Raw genomic sequence first — 25,232 nt, forward strand, 5'->3', positions numbered from 1 at the left:
ACGGGTTCTTCAAGCTAAGCTAACTGGCAGGGGCCCAAGGAATAGATCATCATCGTTTAACGTCTGCTTTCCATGCTAGCATGGGTTGGATGATTTGACTGAGGACAGGTGAACCAGATGGCTACACCAGGCTCCAATCTGATCTGGCAGAGTTTCTACAGCTGGATGCCCTTCCTAACGCCAACCACTCCAAGAGTGTAGTGGGTGCTTTTACGTGCCACTGGCACGAAGGCCAGTCAGGCGGGTACTGGCAACAGCCATGCTCAAAATGGTGTATTTTACGCGCCACCTGCACAGGAGCCAGTCCGGCGGCACTGGCAGCGATCTCGCTCGAATGTCTTTACACGCTTTCGCTTGCCCCGGCTGGATCATATCCATTGTCTTGGTTGTGCTTGGGAATCTAGCTGGAAAGTGGAATAACAGTTTTTTTTACTACTTGGAATGAAGTCACTGTTACAAAGGATTTCAAGAATTCTTCAAGCTAAAGCAACCAGCAGGAGACCATAGGATTGATGAAGAACGAGATGGTTGGATAATATCCATAATCTATGTTGGTCGTGTTTGAGAACCTGACCAAAAAGTGTAATGATAGCTCTGTCTACTTGGAATAAAGCCATTGTTACATGCATAACCACAGGTGAAGATGTTGGGTAATGATCAAAATACAAACAGTCGAAATGGAATTCCTCCAAAGGATCTAGGATGTGGCGTTATTCAACAGGGTGCATAGTTTGGAGATCAGAGAATCTCTCCAAGTCCAGCAGTACTTCTCCAAACTGACAGTTCACACCTCTGGTTATGCAACCATTATAAGCATATCACAGGAAAGAATCATTAGATTGATTCTTCAAGCTGAGCCAACAAGTAAACAAAGAACGAGATGGGTGGATAATACTCTCTCTTTTACTCTTTTACTTGTTTCAGTCATTTGACTGCGGCCATGCTGGAGCACCGCCATTAGTCAAGCGCAAATTGACCCCAGGACTTATTCTTTGTAAGCCTAGTACTTATTCTATCGGTCTCTTTTTGCCGAACCGCTAAGTTACGGGGACGTAAACACACCAGCTTCGGTTGTCAAGCGATGTTGTGTGGGGGGGGGGGGGATGCAAACACAGACACACAAACACACGTATATATATATATATATATATATGCATACATATATATGACAGGCTTTTTCAGTTTCCGTCTACCAAATCCACTCACAAGGCTTTGGTCGGCCCAAGGCTATAGTAGAAGACACTTGCCCAAGGTATCACACAGTGGGACCGAACCCAGAACCATGTGGTTGGTAAGCAAGCTACTTACCACACAGCAGTTTTCGTTGACCATGCTTGGAATCCTTTAGAAAAGTGTAATGACAATTGTTTCTGAAAGGACCTTATGGAGGCAGTGCCTGAGAACTCTATCCCTGTGACTAGCAAGAGACCCAGGGGTAGACAAAGAACAAGATGGTTGGATTAGATCCATCGTCTCAGTTGGTCACACTTAGGAATCCAGCAGGAAGATGTTATGATGGTTCCTTTTGATAGGACTCTATTGAGGAAGTGCATGGGTTTGTAACAGGTGAGAAGAAATTAAAGTATGATAGAGGGAGAGAAAATGGTATCTTACAGTAGAGGGGATACGTGGCCACCCCCTACTAGAAAATTCAGGGAAGAGAGAGAGAGAGGAGATGGTGCTGAAGATGTTTATATTATTTTATTTATTTTTCATTTTGTTTTTTTTTTTTTCTTCCTCAGGTATTTGGAAGCATTGCAGGCTGCTTGTGTACCTGTTCTGCTTAGCAATGGCTGGATCCTCCCCTTCTCTGAGGTCATCGATTGGAACAAGTCGGTCATCTGGGGAGACGAACGGCTGCTTTTACAGGTAAGCTCATCACATTGTTTGTTTGTTTGTTTCTTTCTTTCTTTCTTTTCCATCTTCCGTTCACCATCCTTGGTTATCGCATTCACCCATCATACTCTATTTTTGTTGTTTCTCCTCTTTTTTTTTTCTTCTTCATTAGCACGCCAGGCAAAATGCTTAGCAGTGTTTTGTCTGTCTTTTCGTTCTGAGTTCAAATTCCGGCGGGGTCAACTTTGCCTTTCACCCTTTCGGGGTCGATTAAATAAGTACTAGTTACGCACTGGGGTCGATATAATCGACTTAATCCATTTGTCTGTCCTTGTTTGTCCCCTCTGTGTGTAGCCCCTTGTGGGTAGTAAAGAAATAACACATATGTGACATGCTTCTTTCAGTTTCCACCTACCCAAATCCACTCACAAAACATTGGTCAGTCTGAGGCTATAGCAGAAGACTCTTGTCCTATGTGTTGCTCAGTGGGGTATTGAACTCAAAACCTCATGGTTTACTCAGTAAGCTTCTTAATCACACAGCCATATTTGCTTAGGCAAATATGTATCTGATGCATCACAGCTTGGCTTTAACTATCCATTGATCTAACCATTGGCATGTAGCTTCAGCCAAGCTCAGGTACATATTCTTAGTGTTTCATAGGTGCACCCCCTTCTCTGTAGCTACCTGTTGAAATTCATCTCTCGTTACATTCCGATATATTGTTGTCGTTATTGTTATTGCCGTCATTGTGATTTTTGGCTAACAAGCAGTTTTTATCATGACATTACATTTAAATCTTTGGTTTTTCTGCTTAACAAAAAAAAATTAATATTTAGATCGGAGACAAGCAACTTCAAAAAAAAAAAAATTTTTTAAACTAGATGAACACATCAATCGCCGTCATCTTCACTCTCACAAACAGCCTCCTTTGTTTCTAGTCCTCATACGGAATCTTTTTAGCGCTCCCCTGGACACGGTGCCATCCATTTCAAGATGCACTGCTCTACACCAATCGCATTTCTACATATTATTATGATTGTATTTTGATTATTAAGATTTCTCATAAAAAATCTCGATTACGTAAAGTTCTCAGTCCACACACCATTAATACAAAGTTAAAACATTTCTACTTCATCATTTTGCTGTGGTTTATTTATTTATATATTTATACACTCTGAATGGTATTTTATTTTTCATCTTTTTATTTTATCTAAAAGAGTCTTTCTTTCACACAGAAAAGCAATTTATCAAACTGATAATTTTCTTCTTTTCTTTTATTTTTTTATATTTTTGCTGTAGATTTTTCTAAAAAAAGCAAAAAAATTTGATAGTAATCTTCTTTGAGATATATATTTCAATTTCTATTTCTGAGTTTGTACATCAGAATATATTTGGTCTGTCGTATGTTTGCAACTTTCATCTCACCTCGATGTATCATAAGCAATATTTGTCTGTAAGGAAATATCATAATTTATGTTGTGAACAAGAATGGTCTTCTTCTATTTGTTTGTTTTTGGGCTTTTTTTTTATTTATTTAATTAATGTCAAATATTTGATTAAAAATGTATGTTTAATGTTGCTTGCAGTCAATATCAGTACAGCTACAAGTGTTTTTATATTTAAATATAATCTATATATACATAAAACACTAACTCACTTGGGCCTTTTATTTATTTATTTATATATTTTTTTGCCAGTTTCCCCTCTTTCTGTCATGCTATAGGAATGAGGAAAGAGAAAATAATGACTGTCCTGAGTAAGATGAAGAGAGAACGAGAGAGAAAAATGTATTATAAAGAGAGGTGGATTAAATAGATAGGTATGAAGTTGATAGAATAGGTGAGAGAGAGAGAAATAACCAGCAAATGAGACAGGTTGTCAGGGGAGCAGATAGTGTAATATAGGGTGAGATAAGAGAAGAAATGGATAAAGAAGTGGTCAATCAAAATCTGATTTGAAATCTGAGTGCAACAAGCTAGAACAAATGTGCCAGAGTCAACTTTATTTTGTATTCTCTTGGAATCGGTAAATAAACTAACAGCCTAGACCTGTTGCACTTTCTCTCCTCCTCCAGCTACAAGCATTTTGGATGTTCAGCTGGATCATGAATGGGAAGACTGGGAGAGTGTCTGCCCTTGCTAGCACAGGCCCCAAAAACAATTAGCAAAAATGTACACAGTTTTGGGAGACTACTGTATAGAGATGACTCGAGTAAAAGAGGAAGGGCTGAAAGAAGAAAGAATTCTGCAGTAGAGATGGGTTGTTATTGAGGTAATATGATAAAGTAATCAATAAAGGCACAGGAGTGACTTATACGTGCAGGAGTGGCTGACAGAAAAAGTACTAAACTTTAAAAAAAAAAAAAAAATTACGAATCAGAGTAAATTTGTTTAAGGTGGTGCCCCAGCATGGCCACAGTCCATTGACCAAAACAAGTAAAAGATTAAAATTAAGAAGATTAAAGAACATGGGACATTAATAGATTAACCCACCGGCCAACCATTATGCCATCTATTACCAATTACTCATCAATGATCACCCATCTGATTGATATATCTTCCGTACCAAGCTCCATATACAATTCTTGCATGCACGCATGCACGCATGCGAATGTTCATACGAGCATCTGTGTGTGAAAAAGGAGCGAAAGAGACGGCGGGGGACGGAGAAGTGAGTAGGTTTATATATTCAACACCTGCCATAATAATTTCTGAGATAGGCTCACGGTAAATTGCAATTAAACATGCACTGACTTGCACTGCTAAAACTGCAGTCTGCTGCACACGTATTATTTGCAGTCTGCTGCACTGCTTACATGGAAGTTACTGCTGTGTGTGTGTGTGTGTGTGTGTATGCATTGTTGCACCGTGCATGCATCGCGAATCATCGTTGTTGTTTAATTTAAACATAGTCAGCTGTAACACACTGTCAACTTGTAGGAACAGAGTGATTTATGCTGGTTCAGACCCTTTATTGCAGAGGCTTTCAACCAGCGTCCATATGGACCTTGGGGCGGGGAGTCATTATAAGACTTTTGGGGGTCCACATATACAGTATAGTAAATTGGGAGTCTACGATAATTTTTCAGGGTCCATGAGAAAATTGTGCTTCAAATTAGTAAAGTTTATGTGCAATAAATTGGTTATGCATCCAGGATACACAAAATATTTTAGCAATTTTTACAATTACAGGCGCAGGAGTGGCTGTGTGGTAAGTAGCTTGCTTACCAACCACATGGTTCCGGGTTCAGTCCCACTGCGTGACACCTTGGGCAAGTGTCTTCTACTATAGCCTCGGGCCGACCAAAGCCTTGTGAGTGGATTTGGTAGATGGAAAACTGAAAGAAGCCCGTCATATATATGTATATATATATATATGGGAGAATGTACGAAAAAACAACAACAGACGAGGACAGCTGGTGTAAACAACAAAAGGATGCATTAGTATGACACTTGGGAATACGGAAAGTCTTTGACGTTTCGAGCTACGCTCTTCAACAGAAAGAATACGGAGATAAGGAGAAAAACACGGAGAAAAAAAATTGAATAGTGTTCAGTCATGTGTGTGTGTGTCTGTGTTTGTTCCCCCACCATCGCTTGACAACCGATGCTGGTGTGGTTACATCCCTGTAACTTAGCGGTTCGGCAAAAAGAGACCGATAGAATAAGTACTTGGCTTACAAAGAATAAGTCCTGGGATCGATTTGCTCGACTAAAGGCGGTGCTCCAGCATGGCCACAGTCAAATGACTGAAACAAGTAAAAGAGTAACTTCATTGAAATCTGAAAGCCAGAAGATAATCCAGGATTAATCCGAAACAACACAAATGAATAAGCATCAGATTTGACAGAATAACCTGACTGCTAAAGGGTTAAGTAAAAGCATTGATGTAATTAGGTGGGAGGTGCATGGCCTGGTGGTTAGGACACTGCATTCACGATTGAGAGATCAGGGTTTCGATTCCTGGTCTGGGTTGTGTGTTGTGGGTTTTTTTTTTTTTAGTGAAACATTTCGTTTCATGTTGTTCCCGTCCACTCAGCTACAGATGAGTAACTTTGCAATGGACTGGTGTCTTGTTTGGCTGGAATTTTATGATCTTGGTCAGTTATATATGCCATGGAGATTGGGTAACCTATGCTATGTGTCCTAGATCTTGAGACAATAACGGCCAGGGGTTGATGATGGCAGTGATGATGAGGATCATAATGATGATGATGACGATAACGATGATGGCAATGATGATGATGACAGTGATGACAATGACGATAACAACAACAATACTGATGACAAGCTGATGAAGATGATGATGATGATGATAGTTATGATAACAATGCCAATAATAATAAGCTGATGAAGAGGATGATGATAATGATGATGACAGTTATAATGATGATGATGATGATGATGATGATGATGATGACAATAACAATGATGACACCGACCATAATGATGATGATGATGATGCTTGATGTAATTGACTATTCCCTTGATAAAAAAAATGTCGATCTTTTGCTTGTGTTACATTCCACAGTGTATTAGAATCAGTAGAGCAGCAAATGAAATCCTGTCAGTATTTACATCACATTCCGAGTCCAAATTCCTCAGAGGCACAGTCCCAGTCGAGAGAAATGATTGGTTGTGATACGGAAGAGATTTATTTGGCTGCTGTTTCTAGCAGACTCAATAACCGCTTACTAGTCCCATTGTTGGCTCAGTTAAAAACCTAGTGTGGATTATTCTATAGCAGAATGTGGTGAGCTGGCTGAACCATTTGCATGTCGGGTAGAATGTTTAGCAGCATTTCCTCTGACCCTTCATGTCCTGAGTTCAAATCCCACTGAGGTTGACTTTGCCCTTCATCTTTTTAGATTCATATAAACAAATACTAATCAAGCATTGGGACCGTGACCCCTTCCCATAAATTTTGGGCCTTGTGCCTTTGTAAGAAAGAACTGAATTATTATTGTAGGGTATATGGTTAGCATGCCAGGTGAAATGCTTTGCAGTATTTTGTCTGTCTTTATGTTCTGAGTTCAAATTCCTCTGAGATCGACTTTGCCTTTCATCCTTCCAGGGGTCGATAAAATAAGTACCAGTTACATACTGGGGTCGATGTTACCGACTTAACTACTCCTGAGTATGAGTATAAAAAATTACATTCTTCTGCTCAGTCATGTCAATTCAGTGTGAGCGAATAGGCCCATCAAACCAGTTTGATCTCAAGCTCAGGTTCAAGGTCTAAATATCGGACTATGGTTGGTGGTGAGAACATGCTGAGGCCTTCATCATGCAGGGCAGGGTAGGCCCATCAAACCAGTTTGATCTCAAGCTCAAATTCATAGCCTCCACATTGGACCATGGTTACATGGAGAGAACATGCTGGGGCCTTCATCTGAACATGAGCAAGTGAATCCAATTCAGTTGGATTTTAGCTCCAAGTCAGTCCTACCCAAGTAGATCTATGACTAAATGACATTCCAAATGTGACCATTCTGTTCTTAGAGATGTCTAGCACCATATTATCTAAACTAATATGACCGTTTCTTTTAATGATGCCAGTGTTTAACATAGAGGACCTTTGGTTGCTATTTCTAGCAGCTTGATTAATCAGAAAGCAGCATCCTTGCACACTCATTATGATGATGATGTTGTTTAATCTCATGGAGCAGATCCCTAATCAGAGGTTTCCCACATGTGACCACCCTGTCTTATTCCTTGGCAGATTGTACCTGGAACCATGTAGTCTAATGGGCTCATCTTTATTATAAAGTAGTGGGGTGTGATTTTGAGGGATGTTTAGCTGTTATTTCTAGCCAGTGGATCAGCCACAAGGTGTCAGTGGCGTGTTATCTGGGTAGGCTGGTTATAGAGGGAGGTGGATGTCTAATGTTTTTAATTCTCTCTCTCTCTCTCTTCTCACACACACCTGCATGCATGCACACACACGTGTGTGTGTGTGTGTGTGTGTGTATGCATGTATAGCTGTTTAATTTGCGTGTGTAGCTGCTTTTATTCCATGAGTCAGCATCTCTTCGGTGTGTGTGTATTGTAAATGTATACATTCATACATACATGTATGTATATATTATATATATATATATGTATATATATAAACACACACACACACACACACACACACACACACATGCATATTCATATGTGCGTGTGTGTGTGTGTGTGTATTTATGAATATGTGCATTCATATGTGTGTGAATGTATATACATGTATGAATATTTACATTCATGTGTGTGTGTGTGTGGAACGCATCTCATTAGTTGACCTTTCTTGCCCCCCCCCCCCATCTCCATCACCCCCCCCCCCAGCTTTCACTGGTTTCCTGTTTACTTTATCCAAATGTATAAATTATTACTTATAGAGAATGTGTTTGTGTGTATATATATGTGTGTGTACATACATACACACACAAAGATGAATTAATAATAATGATAAACAAGAAATACAGTTATAAGCTGTTTTGGATCGGGGGGGGGGGGGGGGGGCATTATTTAATCTTCTTATAAATCATGCTCTTGTTGTTGTTGTTGTTGTTGTTGTTGTTGTTCACTACCTCTACCAATACTACCACCACCACTGCCTCCATCACCACCACCACCACCACAACCGCCATCACCACACTTCATCTAGCAACACCACCACTGCCTCCATCACATCTACTGCCCCCATCACCACTACCTCAACTGCCACCACTACGACGACCTCAACCACCAACACCATCTCTTCCATCTCCACCACCAACACCATCTCAACCACCATCACCTCCCTCACCAGCACACCACCTCAACCAACACCACTTCAACTACCACCACCACCACCATTATTACATGGTCACTTTTTATCCTAAATCTTTTACTTAAGTCTTCAACAAACTGGGTACACATAACTGAATTTCTCGAGGGTGGGGGAACCCAGTTTTTTTTCTCCCCCACCCTTCAAGTGAACCCAGCAACATCCTCTCTCACCATTCTTCTTCATCTCTCCTTCTCTCTCCTCCATTTACCTGTCTTCATCTCTCCTTTCTATTTCTTGTCTTCTCCACTCTTTCTCTCTCTCTTTCCATCTCATCTCCAGCCTCTCTCTTTCTCTCTCTATCTCTCTCTCTCTCTCTCTCTCTCTCCATCCTTCTTCTCTGCCTCTCTTCTTCCCTTATTCTTTTACCAAATTTCCATGTCTTTAGATCCACCTTTCCCCGTTTGTTTCATTCACCTTTATTTCATTCTGCTTTCTACTCTCCTCTTCCTTTTCTCATTGTTGTTGTTGTTCTTCTTCTTCAATTCACCTCCTCCTCCTCATTATTATTATTGTGGTGGCAAGCTGGTAGAATCGTTAGCACCACGAAAGGCTTCATGGTATTTCACCTGTCGCTACAGTCCGGGTGGTGGTGATGGTGACAGTGGTGAATGAGATTAAGGACAGGAATAAGACAAGAATAAGGACAGAAGAGAATGAATGAATGAATAATAATATTAATAATAATAATGATAATAATTTATTTGTTTATTGCCCACAGGGGGCTAAACACAGAGGGGGCAAACAAAGACAGACAAGGGGATTAAGTCGATTACATCGACCCCAGTGATTAACTGGTACTTATTTAAAATGATGAAAGGCAAAGTCGACCTCGGCGGAATTTGAACTCAGAACGTAACGGCAGAGGAAATACTGAAGCCACAAGGCCAGAAATTTGGTGGGGAGGGGTGACTAGTCAATTACATTGACCCCAGTGTTTCACTGGCACTTAATTTATTGACCCCGCGAAAGGATGAAAAGTAAAGTTAACCTTAGTGGAATCTGAACCCAGAATGCAGCAACAGATGAAATGCCGTTCAGCATTTAGCCTGGCGTGCTAACAACGATTCAGCCAGCTCACCACCTCAGGTAATAATGATGATGATGATACTAATAATAATAATCATAATAATAATAATAATTATAATAATAATGGTTTCAGATTTTGCGACAAGGGCAGCAGTTGATTACATCAACCCCCCAGTGTTCAACTGGTACTTAATTTATCGACCCCGAAAGGATGAAAGGCAAAGTCGACCTTGGCGGAATTTGAACCCGGGCTGTAGCGACAGGTGAAATACCATGAAGCCTTTCGTCCAGCGTGCTAATGATTCTGCCAGCACGCCACCACCACCACAATAATAATAATAATAATAATAATAATAATAATAATAATAATAATAATAATAAGGAGGAAGAAGAGGCGAATTCTCAACGCAATCAAAGAGATCTTATGCAACTGAAACCCTGAGTGTCTTTTTGGTCAACTGGAAGCCTTTCTTTTGCTTGGTTTAAATCTCATTTGTGGGCCCCTGAAAAGCGAACCTCCACCAACTATTCTGCCTATATATCTGTGCACACTTTTCAATACCGTGTATGTCATAAGGTCAGCAAATCTAACAGGGGTCTCAAAAGACATTTTAAGATCCATGAAGATCAGAACTTAACTGCAGCTCTTGGGGGTCCAGATCAGCTATGCAATCTATGTGGGTATCTTTTCAATACATTGTCTGGATCAAAAAGCCACATCAGTCACCATGTTGGATCTAAGGTGTAGGTACAGGAGGTGGTCAAACTCTGCATAAGGAGAAGACAACCACCACATATCATATATATATATATATATATATATATATATGTATTGAGTGTTAGGTGTGATGAACAGAAATTGAATATTGAGAAAAGAAATCGTCAGAATTTTGGAAAAAAAATCTTTTCATTTCTTCATCATTATTAGCATTTTCATTCCTTTCTCAAACTTGTCAAGTAAAATTTTGTGAATGTTCTAACAGCTTGTTCATTTATATAAAACAGATGTTTTGAGGGGGTTTTGCTTAGAAGAGAACATTGTTTTTGTTTTTGTTCTTTTTGGAGAGGGTGAGGTTCCATGACAATGGAGATGGATAGATAGAAATATAGGTAGTTAGATAGGCTGATAAGATAGATAGCTGGATAGATCTACCTATCTGTCTGACCATCTATCTATCTATCCGTCTATCTATCTATCTATCTATCCATCTCCATTGTCATGGAACCTCACCCAAAAAAAAAAAAAACAATGTTCTCTTCCAAACACCCCCCCCCCCAAATCATCTGTTTTATATAAATGAATAAGTTGTTTGTACATTCACAAAATTTTATTTGACAAGTTCGAGAAAGGAACAAAAGCACTAATAATAAAAAAGAAAGATTTTATTTTCCAAAATTCTGATGACTTTTTTCTCAAGACATTATATATATATATATATATATATATATATATATATATATATATATATATATATATATAATCATCATCATTGTCCTAACATCCACTTTTCCATACTTGCATGGGCCAGACAGAATTTGTTGAGGTAGATACATACATATATATATAAATATATATATATATGTTGTTGTACTTGGGGATGGTCATATTGCCAGTTTAGCCAATAAAAACACACGCACTGTATATTTGGTGTTAATTTTTTTTTTTTTTTTTTTTTTTTTCAGCTTTATATTACATTAATCTTAATCTTAATCTTATTTCGGCCAGAGTTCTTTCGTCACACTTCTGTGACCTCATCAGTGGTCCTTTGTTTCCTTCTTTCTTATGTGTGTCTCACCTTGCTAACTATCAGCCATTTTGTATTTCACATAAAAAATCTTGCAAAACAAATATATATATATATATATATATATATATAGATAGATAGATAGATAGAAATATATTAAAAATATGTAAACTGTGTGCATTTTCCTTTTATTTTTTTGTATATATATATTTTTCATTACAACTCACCACATGTGGATAATCGAAATTCTCCTCCCTTCTTGTTGTTACTATATATATATATATAGTAACAACAAAAATTTAAAAAAGGTGTTTTGTATGATCGTGTATAGAAGAATATATTATTCAAAAGAATTCCAACTCTGTCTGTTGTTTATGTTTTATTTATATTCTTATAAAATTAATGTGGGATATAGAATATATAATATATATAGTAAAATGAAATGAAGTATTGAATGTCTTATTGAATAAATGAAATATTGTATAGATAGATAGCTAGAAAGATAGATAAATTGATAGATAGATATGTATACATACATACACAACGAATTTCTTCCAGTTTCCATCTACCAAATCTTGTTCCAAGACTTTGCTCAGCTCAAGGTTAAAGAAGACAACGCACGCCCTAGGTGCCATGCAATGAGACTGAACCCAAGACCATAGAATTAGGAACCAAGCTCCATACCCACACGCCCACGTCTGTGCTTCTGATAAAGCAAAATTGTAAAGTTGTTGACTAAACAGAATTTGACAAGCTTTAGACAATCTGGGTTCTGCACATTGTGTTTGGAGGCAATGCTGGTGGCCATTCCTATTAGACACGACCGACCGACCGACCGACCGACTGGGTCTGGCACTGCAGCAAGCTTCAACAGGGGCTAGTGCCCACCCCTCCTCCTCCTCCTCTGCCTCTTATCTGTCTTATGTGATCTGCCTTAGAAAGCCAGCTAGGAAACCCAAATCTCTGTGTTCACTGCACCAGCTGTTCTGTAAGTTTTGACAGCAGGTCAAAGGTGAACCTGCATTCATTCATATAGCAAAATTTGTGTGGGAGATTCTGATATTTGGAGGTGGTGATGGCTGATGTTGTCGGTGGCGGTGGCTGCGGCTGTTGTTGTTGTTGTTGTTGTAGTTAGATTGATGGCGGTGGTGTTAGTGGTGATAATTGTCCCCCTCTATCTTCATGATGATAGCCGAGTCTTCTGGTGGCGTGATTCCCTTCATACACCTACATGTGGTAGCAGTAGTCGAGTCTTCCTGTGGAGGAAGTGTTGGTCCTGCAATGGTGCTGCTGGTGGCGCTGGTGGTGGTGATGGCACTGGGGTTGCTGATGATGGTAGTGGTGTTCCCATCATATATATATATATGTGTGTGTTTAAGGCTGTATGATAAAACAAAACGGTGGTAGGATCATGGTTAAGATGCACATTTTGCAATGGCATGGTTTCGGGTTCAGTCGCACTGCATGGTACCTGAACCTGAAATCATCTTCTAAATCTACAAGTATTTTTCATTCTCTCTCTGTTTATTTTCTCTTATTCTTTTCTGTCGAAGAGCATAGGCTCGAAACATAAAAGACTTTTTCTCTTTCCCAAGCCTCAAACTAATACACCTGCTTGTTGTTCATACACCTGTCTTCATCTTTTGTTTTACTGTAAATTTCAACTATATATATATATATATATATATATATATATATTAATAAGGGTAGAAATTGATATTAATCAATTAAAACCAGTGGTCTAGCATATTAAAAAAATCTGAAGATTAAAATTTTGTATGTAACATATATATATATATATATATATATATATATATATATATATAGATATAATATATAGATATAATATATATATATATATGTATGTATGTATGTGTGTGTGTGTTTGTAAGTAGAGAGCAAGTTGATTTATCCCACATAAACAAATATATAAATTTATGAGAGGAGAGGAAGAAAAGACATACATAAAGAAGATAAAAACAGAAAGCGACCATCATCATCATCATCATCATTGATAACAACAACAGCTACAACAACAACATGAACAACAACCAGAACAGTCAGCAGTCCATTTTATTTATCTTTAAGCCCTGCATGTCCCAACAAGGAAGATAAACAGGTGGGGCAGGAACAGTAGTGACCCTTTATTTGTTATTGTAGCTGAAATGATGTTTGATAAGGCAGGGATTGGGTTTTCTGAGGTGGGAGTGGGTGGGGGCATCACATTTACACTCCACACCCCAGTTCAACCCACTCCCTTTTTTTGGGGTTTGTTTTTGTTTTTCCCTTGTGGACCCTTTTCTTCTAAACCCCAGCTGAGAAACCACAACCAAAACAGCTATGTGCACTACTTTTGCCACTGGGCTCCTTAATCTAACCCCATTTTATCACTCTTTGTTTTGTTGGGGTTTTTTTCTTTCACATTGTTATATTGTTGTATTTCTTTGAATGTATGGTGCGTGTATGTATGTATATGTTTATATGTGTGTGTGTGTGTGTGTGCATGCATGTTTGTGTATATATATATGGGTGCAGGAGTGGCTGTGTGTGTGTATATATATATATATATATACATACATATTATATGTATGTGTATATATGTATGTATATATATATATATATGTATATATATATATATATATATAGGCGCAGGAGTGACTGTGTGGTAAGAAGCTTGCTTCTCAACCACATGGTTCTGGGTTCAGTCCCACTGCATGGCACCTTGGGCAAGTGTCTTCTATTATAACTTCGGGCTAATAGAAGTTATTAGACAGAAACTGAGAGAAGTCCATTGTATATACATATTTATTTATTTATTTATGTGTTTCAGCCAAGTGGCTGCGGTCATGCTGGTGCACCACCGTGAGAATATACATATGTATATATATAAAAGTATATATATATATATATATATATATATATATATATATATATATATATAGTGGAGGCGCAATGGCCCAGTGGTTAGGGCAGCAGCCTCATGGTTTCAATTCCCAGACCGGGCTTTGTGAGTGTTTATTGAGTGAAAACACTTAAAGCTCCACGAGGCTCCGGCAGGGGATGGTGGCGAACCCTACTGTACTCTTCCACCAAAACTTTCTCTTACTCTTACTCCCTGTTTCTGTTGTGCCTGTAATTCAAAGGGTCAGCCTTGTCACACTGTGTCACGCTGAATCTCCCCGAGAACTACGTTAAGGGTACGCGTGTCTGTGGAGTGCTCAGCCACTTGCACGTTAATTTCACAAGCAGGCCTGTTCCGTTGATCGGATCAACTGGAACCCTCGACGTCATAACCAACGGGAAGCCACGATATAAATGTATTTCTATTTGTGGGTCTATGTTTGTCCCCCAACCATCGTTTGACAACCAATGTTGGTGTGTTTAAGTCGCCGTAACTTAGCGATTTGGCAAAAGGGACCAATAGAATAAGTACTAGGTTTACGAAGAATAAGTCCTGGGGTCGATGAGTTCAGCTAAAAGCAGTGCTCCAGCATGGCCACAACCAAATGACTGAAAGAAGTAAAAGAAAGAGAATATGAATAATACATTAGTTGTTTAAGTTTGTGTTTGGGCATGCGGGAATGTACATGTGTTTGTACAAGATTAATCTACATGTGTGTGCATGCATGTTTGTATACATGCACTTCTCTCTGTGTGTATGCATGCATATGTATGTGTGCATATGTAATGAGTGTCCACAAAGTCTGGGTACATGGAGTAAATAAAATCATAACATAAACAATTAGATATAAAGAATAATAATTTCTTAAAGTATGTGTTAATCCCCAGGTACCCAGACTTTGTGGTCACCCTGTATATATATATATATATATGTATATATATATATATATATATATATATATATATGCATAATCATCATCATCATCATCATCGTTTAACGTCCGCTTTCCATGCTAGCATGGGTTGGACAATTCGACTGAGGACTGGTGAACCAGATGGCTGCACCAGGCTCCAATCTGATTTGGCAGAGTTTCTACAGCTGGATGCCCTTCCTAACGCCAACCACTCCGAGAGTTTAGTGGATGCTTTTACGTGCCACCAGCACAAAGGCCAGTCAGGCGGTACTTGCAATGGCCACGCTCAAAATGGTGTATCTTACGTGCCACATGCACAGGAGCCAGTCCAGCGGCACTGGCAATGACCTCGCTTGAATGTTTTTTTTTTTTTCATTTTTCACATCCCACCGGCACAAGTGCCAGGCTGGCGATGCTGTTAACGATCACGCTCAAATGGTGCTATTTACATTCCACTGGCACAGAAGCCAGACAGCTGCTGTCAATGATCACGCTTGGACGGTGCTCTTAGCGCTCCACTGGTACAGCTGCTATCATGATTTCGATTTCATATGCATATATACATAATATGAATAGTATATGCATATATATATAATATGAATAATATATGCATATATATATAATATAAATAATATATGCATATATACATAATATGAATAATATATGCATATATACATAATATAAATAATATATGCATATATACATACTTACATATATACGTATATACATATGCATATATGGGCACAGGATGTCACAGAACAGAAACAACATGAAATGCGAAAACATGGAATATGAAACAAATGGTAAAGAAAGCAAACAACATAAAGAGAGACCCTCTGTATATACATATATTTGAATAATTGTTGTGTAAGTTTGTTTGCCTACATGTCTTTCTGGGTATGTGTCCGTGTACATTTGTATATGTGTTTGTATGCACGTGTGTGTGTGTGTGTGTGTGTGTGTGTGTGTGTGTGTGACAGTTTTGGGGGTTTTATTTGTCTGCCCGCCCCTAAAACATGACGCAATATATTAAATATTGAGTGTAATGAAAGCCAGGCCTGGGAAAAAGTTTAAATGTGAAGAACGGCTGAGCGAGCGGACTTGGGGGAAATATAACTGTTATGGAAGATTTAATGTTGTCGGTGGTGGTGATGGAGGTGGCGGAGACAGCTGCAGTGGTGGTGGTGGTGGTGGTGGTGGTGGTGGTGGTGGTGGTGGTTGTGCTGCTGCTGTTGATGATGATGAGGATTTCAGGATAGTGGTGGTGGTGGTGTAGATTTGTGATAATGGTGATGATGATGATGATGATGTTTGTGGTGATGATGATGATGAATGTCCCCTTAGGATTGAATCAATTGTAGGGACAGGATAATGTATTCTACAAAGAGAGAGAAAGAGATATTTTGCTGTGTCTACAGAATTTCTCCTAAATGCTTAATGGTGGTTTGGGCGGGTTGGTGGGGGGGGGGGTCAATCCCCAAACCCCCTCTATCTCACTCCAAGGTAAAGAGGGTGTTGCCTTCAGGATGATTGTCGTTGTTGTTGCTATTGGTGATGATAAGGTGACAAGCTGACAGAATTATTAGCATGTCATGCAAAATTCCTAGTGGTATTTTTTGTTTTTCTGTCCCTTTATATTCTGTGTTCAAATTTCTGCCATGGTCAACTTTGCCTTTCATCCCTTACAGAGGTCAATGAAATAAGTATCAATTGAATATAGAGGGCTACAGTAATCGACTTAGTCCCTACCCCAAAATTGATGGCCTTGTATGTGTACATATATATATATATATATATATATATATATATATAACATGAGAGAGTTAGGGGATGGGGGTTCAACCCACTAAGGGATAGTATCTATCCAGTATACTGCTGGGAGGGTACCCAATTATTGCTACACTAGTGCTATACTAGGTGTAATCAATGGGAGCGGGTAAAAGTGGAGGTTTTACCCAAAATTTGTGTAATAATTAGAAAATGGAGGATAATATGCTGAACCCAACTACTTGCAGATGGTGTATCCCGTTGAATTCATTAATTTAATTCATAGCAAAAGTGACAAAAAAAAGGAAGAAAAGAAAAAGAAAGAAAGAACCAAAGCACAGGTGTCCATGGCAGACTATGTTATTTTGCCAACATGGTTTACATATAGAAGTACAAAGTACATAAGGAATTAGAGGATGAACAGAAGTTTAATCTTACATGCATGTATATATATATATATATATATATATATATATGTATATATATATACATATATATATATGATTTGTGTATGTATGAGCATTGACAACTGTATATTTGTGTGCATACGCACACTCGACGGTTGTGCATGTGCATGTGTGCATATTGGCGTACCTACTATGTCGTTCATCATGCATTGTCAGTTGCATTGAATGGGGGGGGGACTGGTTTCACAGCAATGTTATCGTTGTGCACTGAAGGGATTAAGTGACTTCCTCAGCCCATAATGCATTGCTGTTTAGATTACTGTGCAGTAGTATATTGTACGATGCATAGCCTAGTCACAAGATCGTTGTTTCAATTCCCATGTTGTCTTCTTGAGAAATGCACTTCATTTCATATTACTCCAGTCTGCTCAGCTGTAAATGGGTAACTCTGTAATCAGCTGTGCCACATGACTTTTAGAGGCCCCCTGCAACCTTTTGCTTCGAGACCCCATCCCTTCAATCAAAATTCATAATCTATGCACCTTTTATTCACAGCTATATTTTACTTTATTCCATGTGAAGTTCAGTATTTCACGTTATCCTAAAGAACATCTTTGAAAGTACAAGTTAAATTTATTTAGGTCTATTACGAATTTCAATACATAAAACTTCCAGATGTGAATAAAAGAACACTTTTATGATTCAGGCAACTTTCAAAGACAAACATGGCACACTTTCCATTTCACGAAAATCATCGATGAGTTCAGAATAATCAAGCTGAGAGCTAAGTTCGTGTTCAACAGATATCAGAGACAATCCACAAAGTCTGGCACACGTTCGTGGTACAATGTAATATTTTTACAAGAACTTTTATAGGTACCATGGAGGTGCAATGGCCCAGTGGTAAGAGCAGTGGACTCGTGGTCAGAAGATCACTGTTTCGATTCCCAGACCGGGCGTTGTGTGTGTGTGTTTATTGAGCGAAAACACCTAAAAGCTCCACAAGGCTCTGGCAGAGGGTGGTGGCAACTCTTGTTGTACTCTTTTGCCCCAACTTTCTCTCACTCTTTCTTCCTGTTTCTTGAGTAACGCTACGATGGACTGGTGTCCCGTCCAGCTGGGGGGAACACATATGCCATAGAAACCGGGAAACTGGGCCCATGAGCCTGGCTAGGCTTTAAAAGGGCACATAATAAAAAAATAATTTACAGGTACCATGTATAACCATTTTATTTCTTGAAATTTTCAGTTAACATAGTTTAATTCTTGTTCAACATCTTAACCAAAGTAAATAGATGACTCATCTACATACTTTGATCTCAACAATGGGCCCCTCAACTGCAGAGGCCCCCTGCGACCGCAAGGGTTGCCGTTGCTTAGCAACAACCCTGCCTGTGATGGACTGGAGTCCTGTTCAGTGGGAATGTTGAGGTCTCAGCCCCTTATATGCTGTGGAAACTGGATAACTGGTAGCTTTGTATCTCCTCTACAGCAAAGACACCTGTTCCTGTCCCTTTACCATGCTTCAATGTTTCGTAAAGCCACTGCCCTCAGTATTACATCACACCTTAAGGTGTTGAGCTGGCAGAATTGTCAGCATGTTAGGCAAAATGCTTAGCAGCATTTTGTCTGTCTTTAGGTTCAGAGTTCAATTTCTGCCGGGGTTAACTTCGCCTTTCATCTTTTCTAGGTTGATAAAATAAGTACCTGTTGAGTACTAGGGTGGCTTGTACTCAACTTATACTCCTCCCTGAAATTGCTGGCCTTGTGCCAAAATTTGAAACTAATACATCCCACCTCAGTTGAGGGGTCTCATTTTGCAAGTTACTTAGTTACCTCACTGGAGCTGATGCTAAATAAAAAACACCCCGAAACAATGAAAGGCAAAGTCAACCTCAACGGAATTTGAACTCAGAACGTAACGGCAGATGAAATACCACTAAGCATTTCGCCCAGCGTGCTAACATTTCTGCCAGCTCACCGCCTTGTTTCAGTTTCTGTCTACCAAATCCACTCCCAAGGCTTTGGTCGACCTGAGGCTATAGCAGAAGACACTTGCCGATGGTGTCATGCAGTGGGACAGAACCCAGAACTATGTCATTGGAAAGCAAGCTTCTTACACAGCCACGCCTGCGCCTGTGATGTAATGGTATCATTTAAAGAAGATTCCACCTCCACAATTTCCTATCATCCAAGCTACCAAGTATAGGCTCCAGTGGTTGATTCAGGTGTATATTCCTCATTCTTGGATAGCTTCATTAGTGTTCTGTTTCTGGTTCTTGGCCGATAGTCACATCAATATCTTTGTCAATATCCCAAGGAACAATTGTTTCCTCTTCAAACACAATGCAGATGGATGTCTGCCATTCTCTTTACCGAAAGTTTCATTCTCATTCTCTTTCACTCTCAACACCGAAACTTATTTGTTGTGGTTCTTGCACATGACACAGTCGCCTCTGATGTTCTTTTGAACTATGTTAACCTTTGACCTCTTACTCTACCAAAAGTACATCCTATATTTGCAAGACATGCAGTTTATCTTGCTTTTTCCTCTCCCCTACTTGTCTCTTTCTCTCTTTCACTCTCTCTCACTCTCTCTCTCTCTCTACTTAATGCTTCATTTTAGCATCTTTTTGGATTTTTCATCAAAATTCTTCATTTTTGTTTTCCTCCCCCGCCCCATTCTTATACTGGTATCATGTTGATTGGCCAACTCTTAAGACTTTCTTCTGTTTTAGTATGGCATCAATTTGTTTTTTTGTTATTAACTTTTTGTTTTTGTCTATATATATATATATATATTTCTTTTTTGTATTCTTTCTCTTTATTTTATATTCTTCATCTCTTACCAATTCTCCAATTTCAATTACTCCTTCCTTCCAAACTTTAACAAACATTGGCCACCGACTGGAGGCACCAGTGGCGGATCTAATCAACTGATTTATGACAGAAATTTTCTTTTTATTTCCTTCGAAAGACAAAAAAAAACAAAAAAAAAACACAGAGAGAGAGAGATAATTTCTTTTGAAAACTTTTTCAAAAGAACAATTTCACAGGCAGGCTGTGGTGGTGGTGGGTGGTTCTTCCTTAGAAGAAAATAAATATAGAAGGAAAGAAGAAACATGTCTATAAAAAAAAAAATACAGAAAATAAAAACACTAGTAAAATAGGAGGGGAAAAAAACATCATAAAGTGTCTATTTTTACCTCAGTAAAATATCTTGCTTGTCATTTGTCTTTTCGGTTATTCCATCATCAAGTTGTAGTCGGTACTAAACATTAACTAGTCTATATGTTGAGTTTGATATAGGAGATCATAAGTTATTTTTCATGGCAAAACAACTACAGTTTAGTCAAAAAGGCCTCTCCTGAACAAATGGAAAGGCCACAGAGGAAATCCCATCTGAGTTGTTAGAATTAAAGAGGAATAATAATAATAATAATAATAATAATAATAATAATAATAATAATAATAATAATAATAATGGTGGTAGTTGTAATAATAATCGTAGTTGTAGTAGTAATAATAATATTAGTGAATAGTAATGTTAATAATAAAAACGAAACTGATAGTTTTTTGGTGGGGTTTTTTTTTTAATTATTTTTTTTTTTTTTTGGCTGCGTGTAGAGATAGTGTTTTCATAGATCCGAAAGAGCAACAGAGGCAATGTTTCGGTATAGAATATAAAACACTGAAAAAAAAACAAAAAAAAAAAAACAAAAGCAAAACAAAAAAAAAATACTTCTTATTAATCTGAAATGAAACATGGCGATTCTTCTCTCCGATAACGGAAAAGAGAGACAGAAGCCACAAATGGTGTTGCTGCTACTGATGTTGTCATCGTTTTGTGTGTGTGTGTGGGGGGGGGGGGTTCCTTTTTGTTTTTTGTCTTCATTCTCCAAGACCAGACGGAAACTTTCCATGCTGGAGGGTCAGCTAGTTTTAAACATAAAATTTGGCTTTTCAACCCCCGTTTTCTTACAAGTTTTTTTACGCAGTATATTAGTATTGTATTAGTATTTGCTGTTATAACGCTTATGAAAAATATACCGTTTCAGATCAAGAGATAATTGAGAAAGGACTGACTGCAAACCTGTCAAATAGCACCATCATCATTCATTTTCTTTCTTCTTTCTCTGATAGAATCATGCGTTTCAGCCTCTGATTTCAAGCAAGTCGAGGTCTATTGCTCTCACAAGCAGGCATGGCTGTGTGGTAAGAAGCTTGTTTCCCAACCACCTGGTTCCAGGTTCAGTCTCACTGTGTGGCACCTTGGGCAGATGTCTTCTATTATAAGCCTTGGGATGACCAAGGCCTTGCCAGCATGGAAAGCAGACACTACCTGCTGCTGCTGCTGCTGATGATGATGATTATTCATAGGAGTGAAGGCATGTCAACTCATAGAATGTCAGAAATGGCTGGGTACGATAACAGAGCTTACATTAAAACAATCAACATTGCATACATGGAGTGTTGGTATCCATTCACAAAGCTTTGATCAGCCTGGGGCTATAATAGAACACATTTATGCAGAGTACCATGCAGTGGGACTGAACCCAGAACCATGTGGTTGGGCAAAAAAAAAAAAACTTCTTAACCTCAGAGCTGCACCTCTACCTACAATATACATGAGTAATAATTCTATCCTTCTCCCTCTCTCTCAAATATCTGTCCCTGTATGGTGGAGCTGCTTTAAGTCTGGTCAGTGCAGAAAATTAATGAGATGAATTTCAAATTAGCTTTAGTTTCCTTATTAATGAGTGAACCACTGCTAACTGAAGTAGTTGCTGTCTCACATACATAATTCTTTCTCTCTCTCCTTCTTTCTCTCTCTCTCTTTCTCTCCCTCCCTCCCTCCCTCTCTCCCTCCCTCTCTCCCTCCCTCTCTCTCTCTCTCTCTGTCTGTGTCTCCTGTAGAAAGATTTAAAGATTTTACAGACATAAATCTATAAATAGGTTTCCTGAGAAATATTTCCTTTTCTTTTGACTAGTTTTCGAGGTTGTGGGGGGTGGGGGAGGAGGGGGCAAAGGGTATTTTAGTCTGGTCCTGCTGGGACTCCTAGTGAGTGAGGGTGGGGTTGCAAGGATGGGGCAGGGGAAGGGACGCAGGTAAATCTTAATAAACAGTCAAGGGTTCTCCTGGCAGACAAGGTCAAAAACTGTCTCTAGCCTGTCCCCTTTTTGTTTTTTTCTTTCTTTCTTATCTTTTAAGGGGAGACTGGTTAACATCAAACAAAAGTGTCATTGACAATTTCTTTCCTTTTTCAACAAAAGGGGGAGCTGAACAATACAGTTAATGGTGAGGAGGTAAGCAGAGGAGGAAAAAGGGTCGGCAGGGGAGGGGGAGGCTATTATCCCCCTTTTTCTATTTATTTATTTTGCAGTGAAAGGTAGAATAATGGTTTATTTAGTTGTAAAATTGCATAAATGAATGGATCCTTGATTAATGGAGGGGGACATGAGAATATTGTTAGTTGATTTTTTTTGTCTTTTCTCTTTTCAAAGTTGATCAAAAGGAGATTTGACTTTGTAATTAGCCCCGCCCCCCCGATTGTTGTCGTTGTAGTTGTTGAATAAACGTGTGCCCCTTACATCCTGTTCAAGTAGACCTGCAACTAAAATTTTCGGGACAAAATCAATTGTAGTACTGGTGAGACCTATATATATACATATATATATATATATATATATATATATATATATACACACACACGTGTATAAGGGATGACCACTAGGTGGACATCCCTTATACACGTGTAATATAATTTTTTCTGAATTTACTAGATTTTTTTATACGCTAGGCCACTTGGTTTTAAATTGAATTAATATTCAATTTATCACCCTATCTATGTAAATATATATATATATAACAGGACCAACATATATATATATATGTATATATATATAAAGTGAGGTAATAATTATCCCCAATTAAACGTGGATGTTCTGTTAGAACAAGCTATACTGAGGTAGTTGCCAAGAGAGAAACTCTAATACAGGCCTTGTTTATATTACTAGTGGGGAGATAAATCCCTGCCACCTCCAGCACTGAGCCCACCAGTTCACTTGATTTCAAACTTGTTTGGTCTTATCAGTGATGGTCACTCAACCGCTGGAGGCAGCAGCTATTCGTCTCCCTGCCAGCAATATTTAGATTGACAGTGCCAGAACAGGCGCTGGTGTCACAATTAGCCAACTAAGCTTGTTAAAAAATATATATTAGAGGCAGGAGCAGTATCAGTATCAAGCGGTAATATTTATCCCGTACTTAAAAGTGGATGTTCTGTAAGAACAAGCTATACTGCGGTAGTTAGCATGAGAGAATGCTCTCATATTGGCTTTTGGTGCAAAATACACACTTGCTTATATTGCCAAAAGCCAATCTGAGAGTTTCTCTGTGGAGATGAATATTACTTCTCAGTGTTATTACTGCCTCTGTTGCTAATATACTCATTTACTCTTTTGCATGTTTCAGTCATTTCACTGTGGCCATGCTGGAGCACTCATTCTTTGTAAGCCTAGTACTTATTCTATCGGTATCTTTTGCTAAACCGCTAAACATACCAACATTGATTGTCAAGCGATGGTCAGGTGACAAACACAGACACAAAGACATGCATATATATATATATATATATATATATATATATATATATATATATATATATATACATATATATATATATATATATACACACACATACGTATACACGACAGGCTTCTTTCAGTTTCCGCCTACCAAATCCACTCACAAGACTTTGGTCAGCCCAAGGCTATAGTAGAAGACACTTGCCAAAGGTGCCACACAGTGGGACTGAATCCAGAACCATGTGGTTGGGAAGCAAGCTTCCTACCACACAGCCATGCCTATTTAGTATATAAAGTGGATTAGGGTTCACTTAAACCCTTTAGCTTTCAGATTACTCTGTCAAATGTTGTGCTTATCTATTTACATTGTTTTGAATTAATCATACATCTTCTCATATCTTCAAAACTTCAATGACATGATTGCTTATTTTTATAATGACATTACAGGGTAGGTTTGAGAGGTTAGATATGGCTGGTTTAACTTCTTTTCTTTTTTTTTTAAGATGGTCAAGAATTATTTAGAACTTTCTAGAAACTCAAATTATTATTATTATTATTTTTTTTTTTGGAAAGCATCTAATTCACCTTTCCTCCAATAAATGGTGATATTCACATTACTGCATTTTTGTCTTTTAGATAACCAAAGTGTGCTTTCTCTCGTATCATTTCTAAAGTTCGTTTCTTGTATCTTCTGTTCCAGGTTCCATCCATTGTTCGCTCTATACCTGAGGAACAAATTCTTAGCCTGCAGCAGCAGACACAGTTTCTGTGGCAAACTTATTTTTCCAATTTGGATAAAATTGTCACAACAGTCTTGGAAGTAAGTGAAACAGTTTATTATTTGTTGTTCTATCTATTTAAAAATTTCCCTGTTGCATTTGCCTGGTCACCTCTCTATGTATTTAATCTATGTGTATATATATATATATATATCTATTTGTTCGAGGCTTGGGGGCTGTAAAGTTCCTGGCTTTAATGGTATCGTGAAAGGCCTGGTTGGAGGCACAACCTTCCGAGTTTTTTTTTTCAGGATGCAGAAAGCTGAAGGACTGCTGCAATAAATGTGTGAATCTGAGAGGGGAATATGTTGAATAAAATCATAATTAACTGATCCTCCTGTATTTTCTTTTAGCCAAAGCCAGGAACTTTTAAACACCCACCTCATATGTTTGTATATATTACCTACCTTTGTATCAGATCTTCAGGTGTTGCCAAAAGTATGAAAATTATAATTT

The 25,232-nt window shown here is 38.4% G+C and overlaps 1 protein-coding gene across 1 annotated transcript in view; it reads left to right on the forward strand.

Annotated features, from left to right (window-relative positions):
• Positions 1–24,973, forward strand: part of LOC106867259 (exostosin-1) — a 493,749-nt gene extending 468,776 nt beyond the window's left edge. The window contains exons 3-4 of the mRNA XM_089340725.1: positions 1,743–1,869; positions 24,698–24,973. Of these exons, the coding sequence (XP_089196851.1) occupies positions 1,743–1,869; positions 24,698–24,958 (388 nt within the window). The 3' untranslated portion in view covers positions 24,959–24,973. The remainder of the gene's footprint in view (positions 1–1,742; positions 1,870–24,697) is intronic.
• Positions 24,974–25,232: the final 259 nt, after the last annotated feature.

The sequence above is a fragment of the Octopus bimaculoides genome, chromosome 23 (assembly GCF_046866305.1).
Source record: "Octopus bimaculoides isolate indiv1 chromosome 23, ASM4686630v1, whole genome shotgun sequence".
In the NCBI taxonomy this organism is placed as follows: domain Eukaryota; kingdom Metazoa; phylum Mollusca; class Cephalopoda; order Octopoda; family Octopodidae; genus Octopus; species Octopus bimaculoides.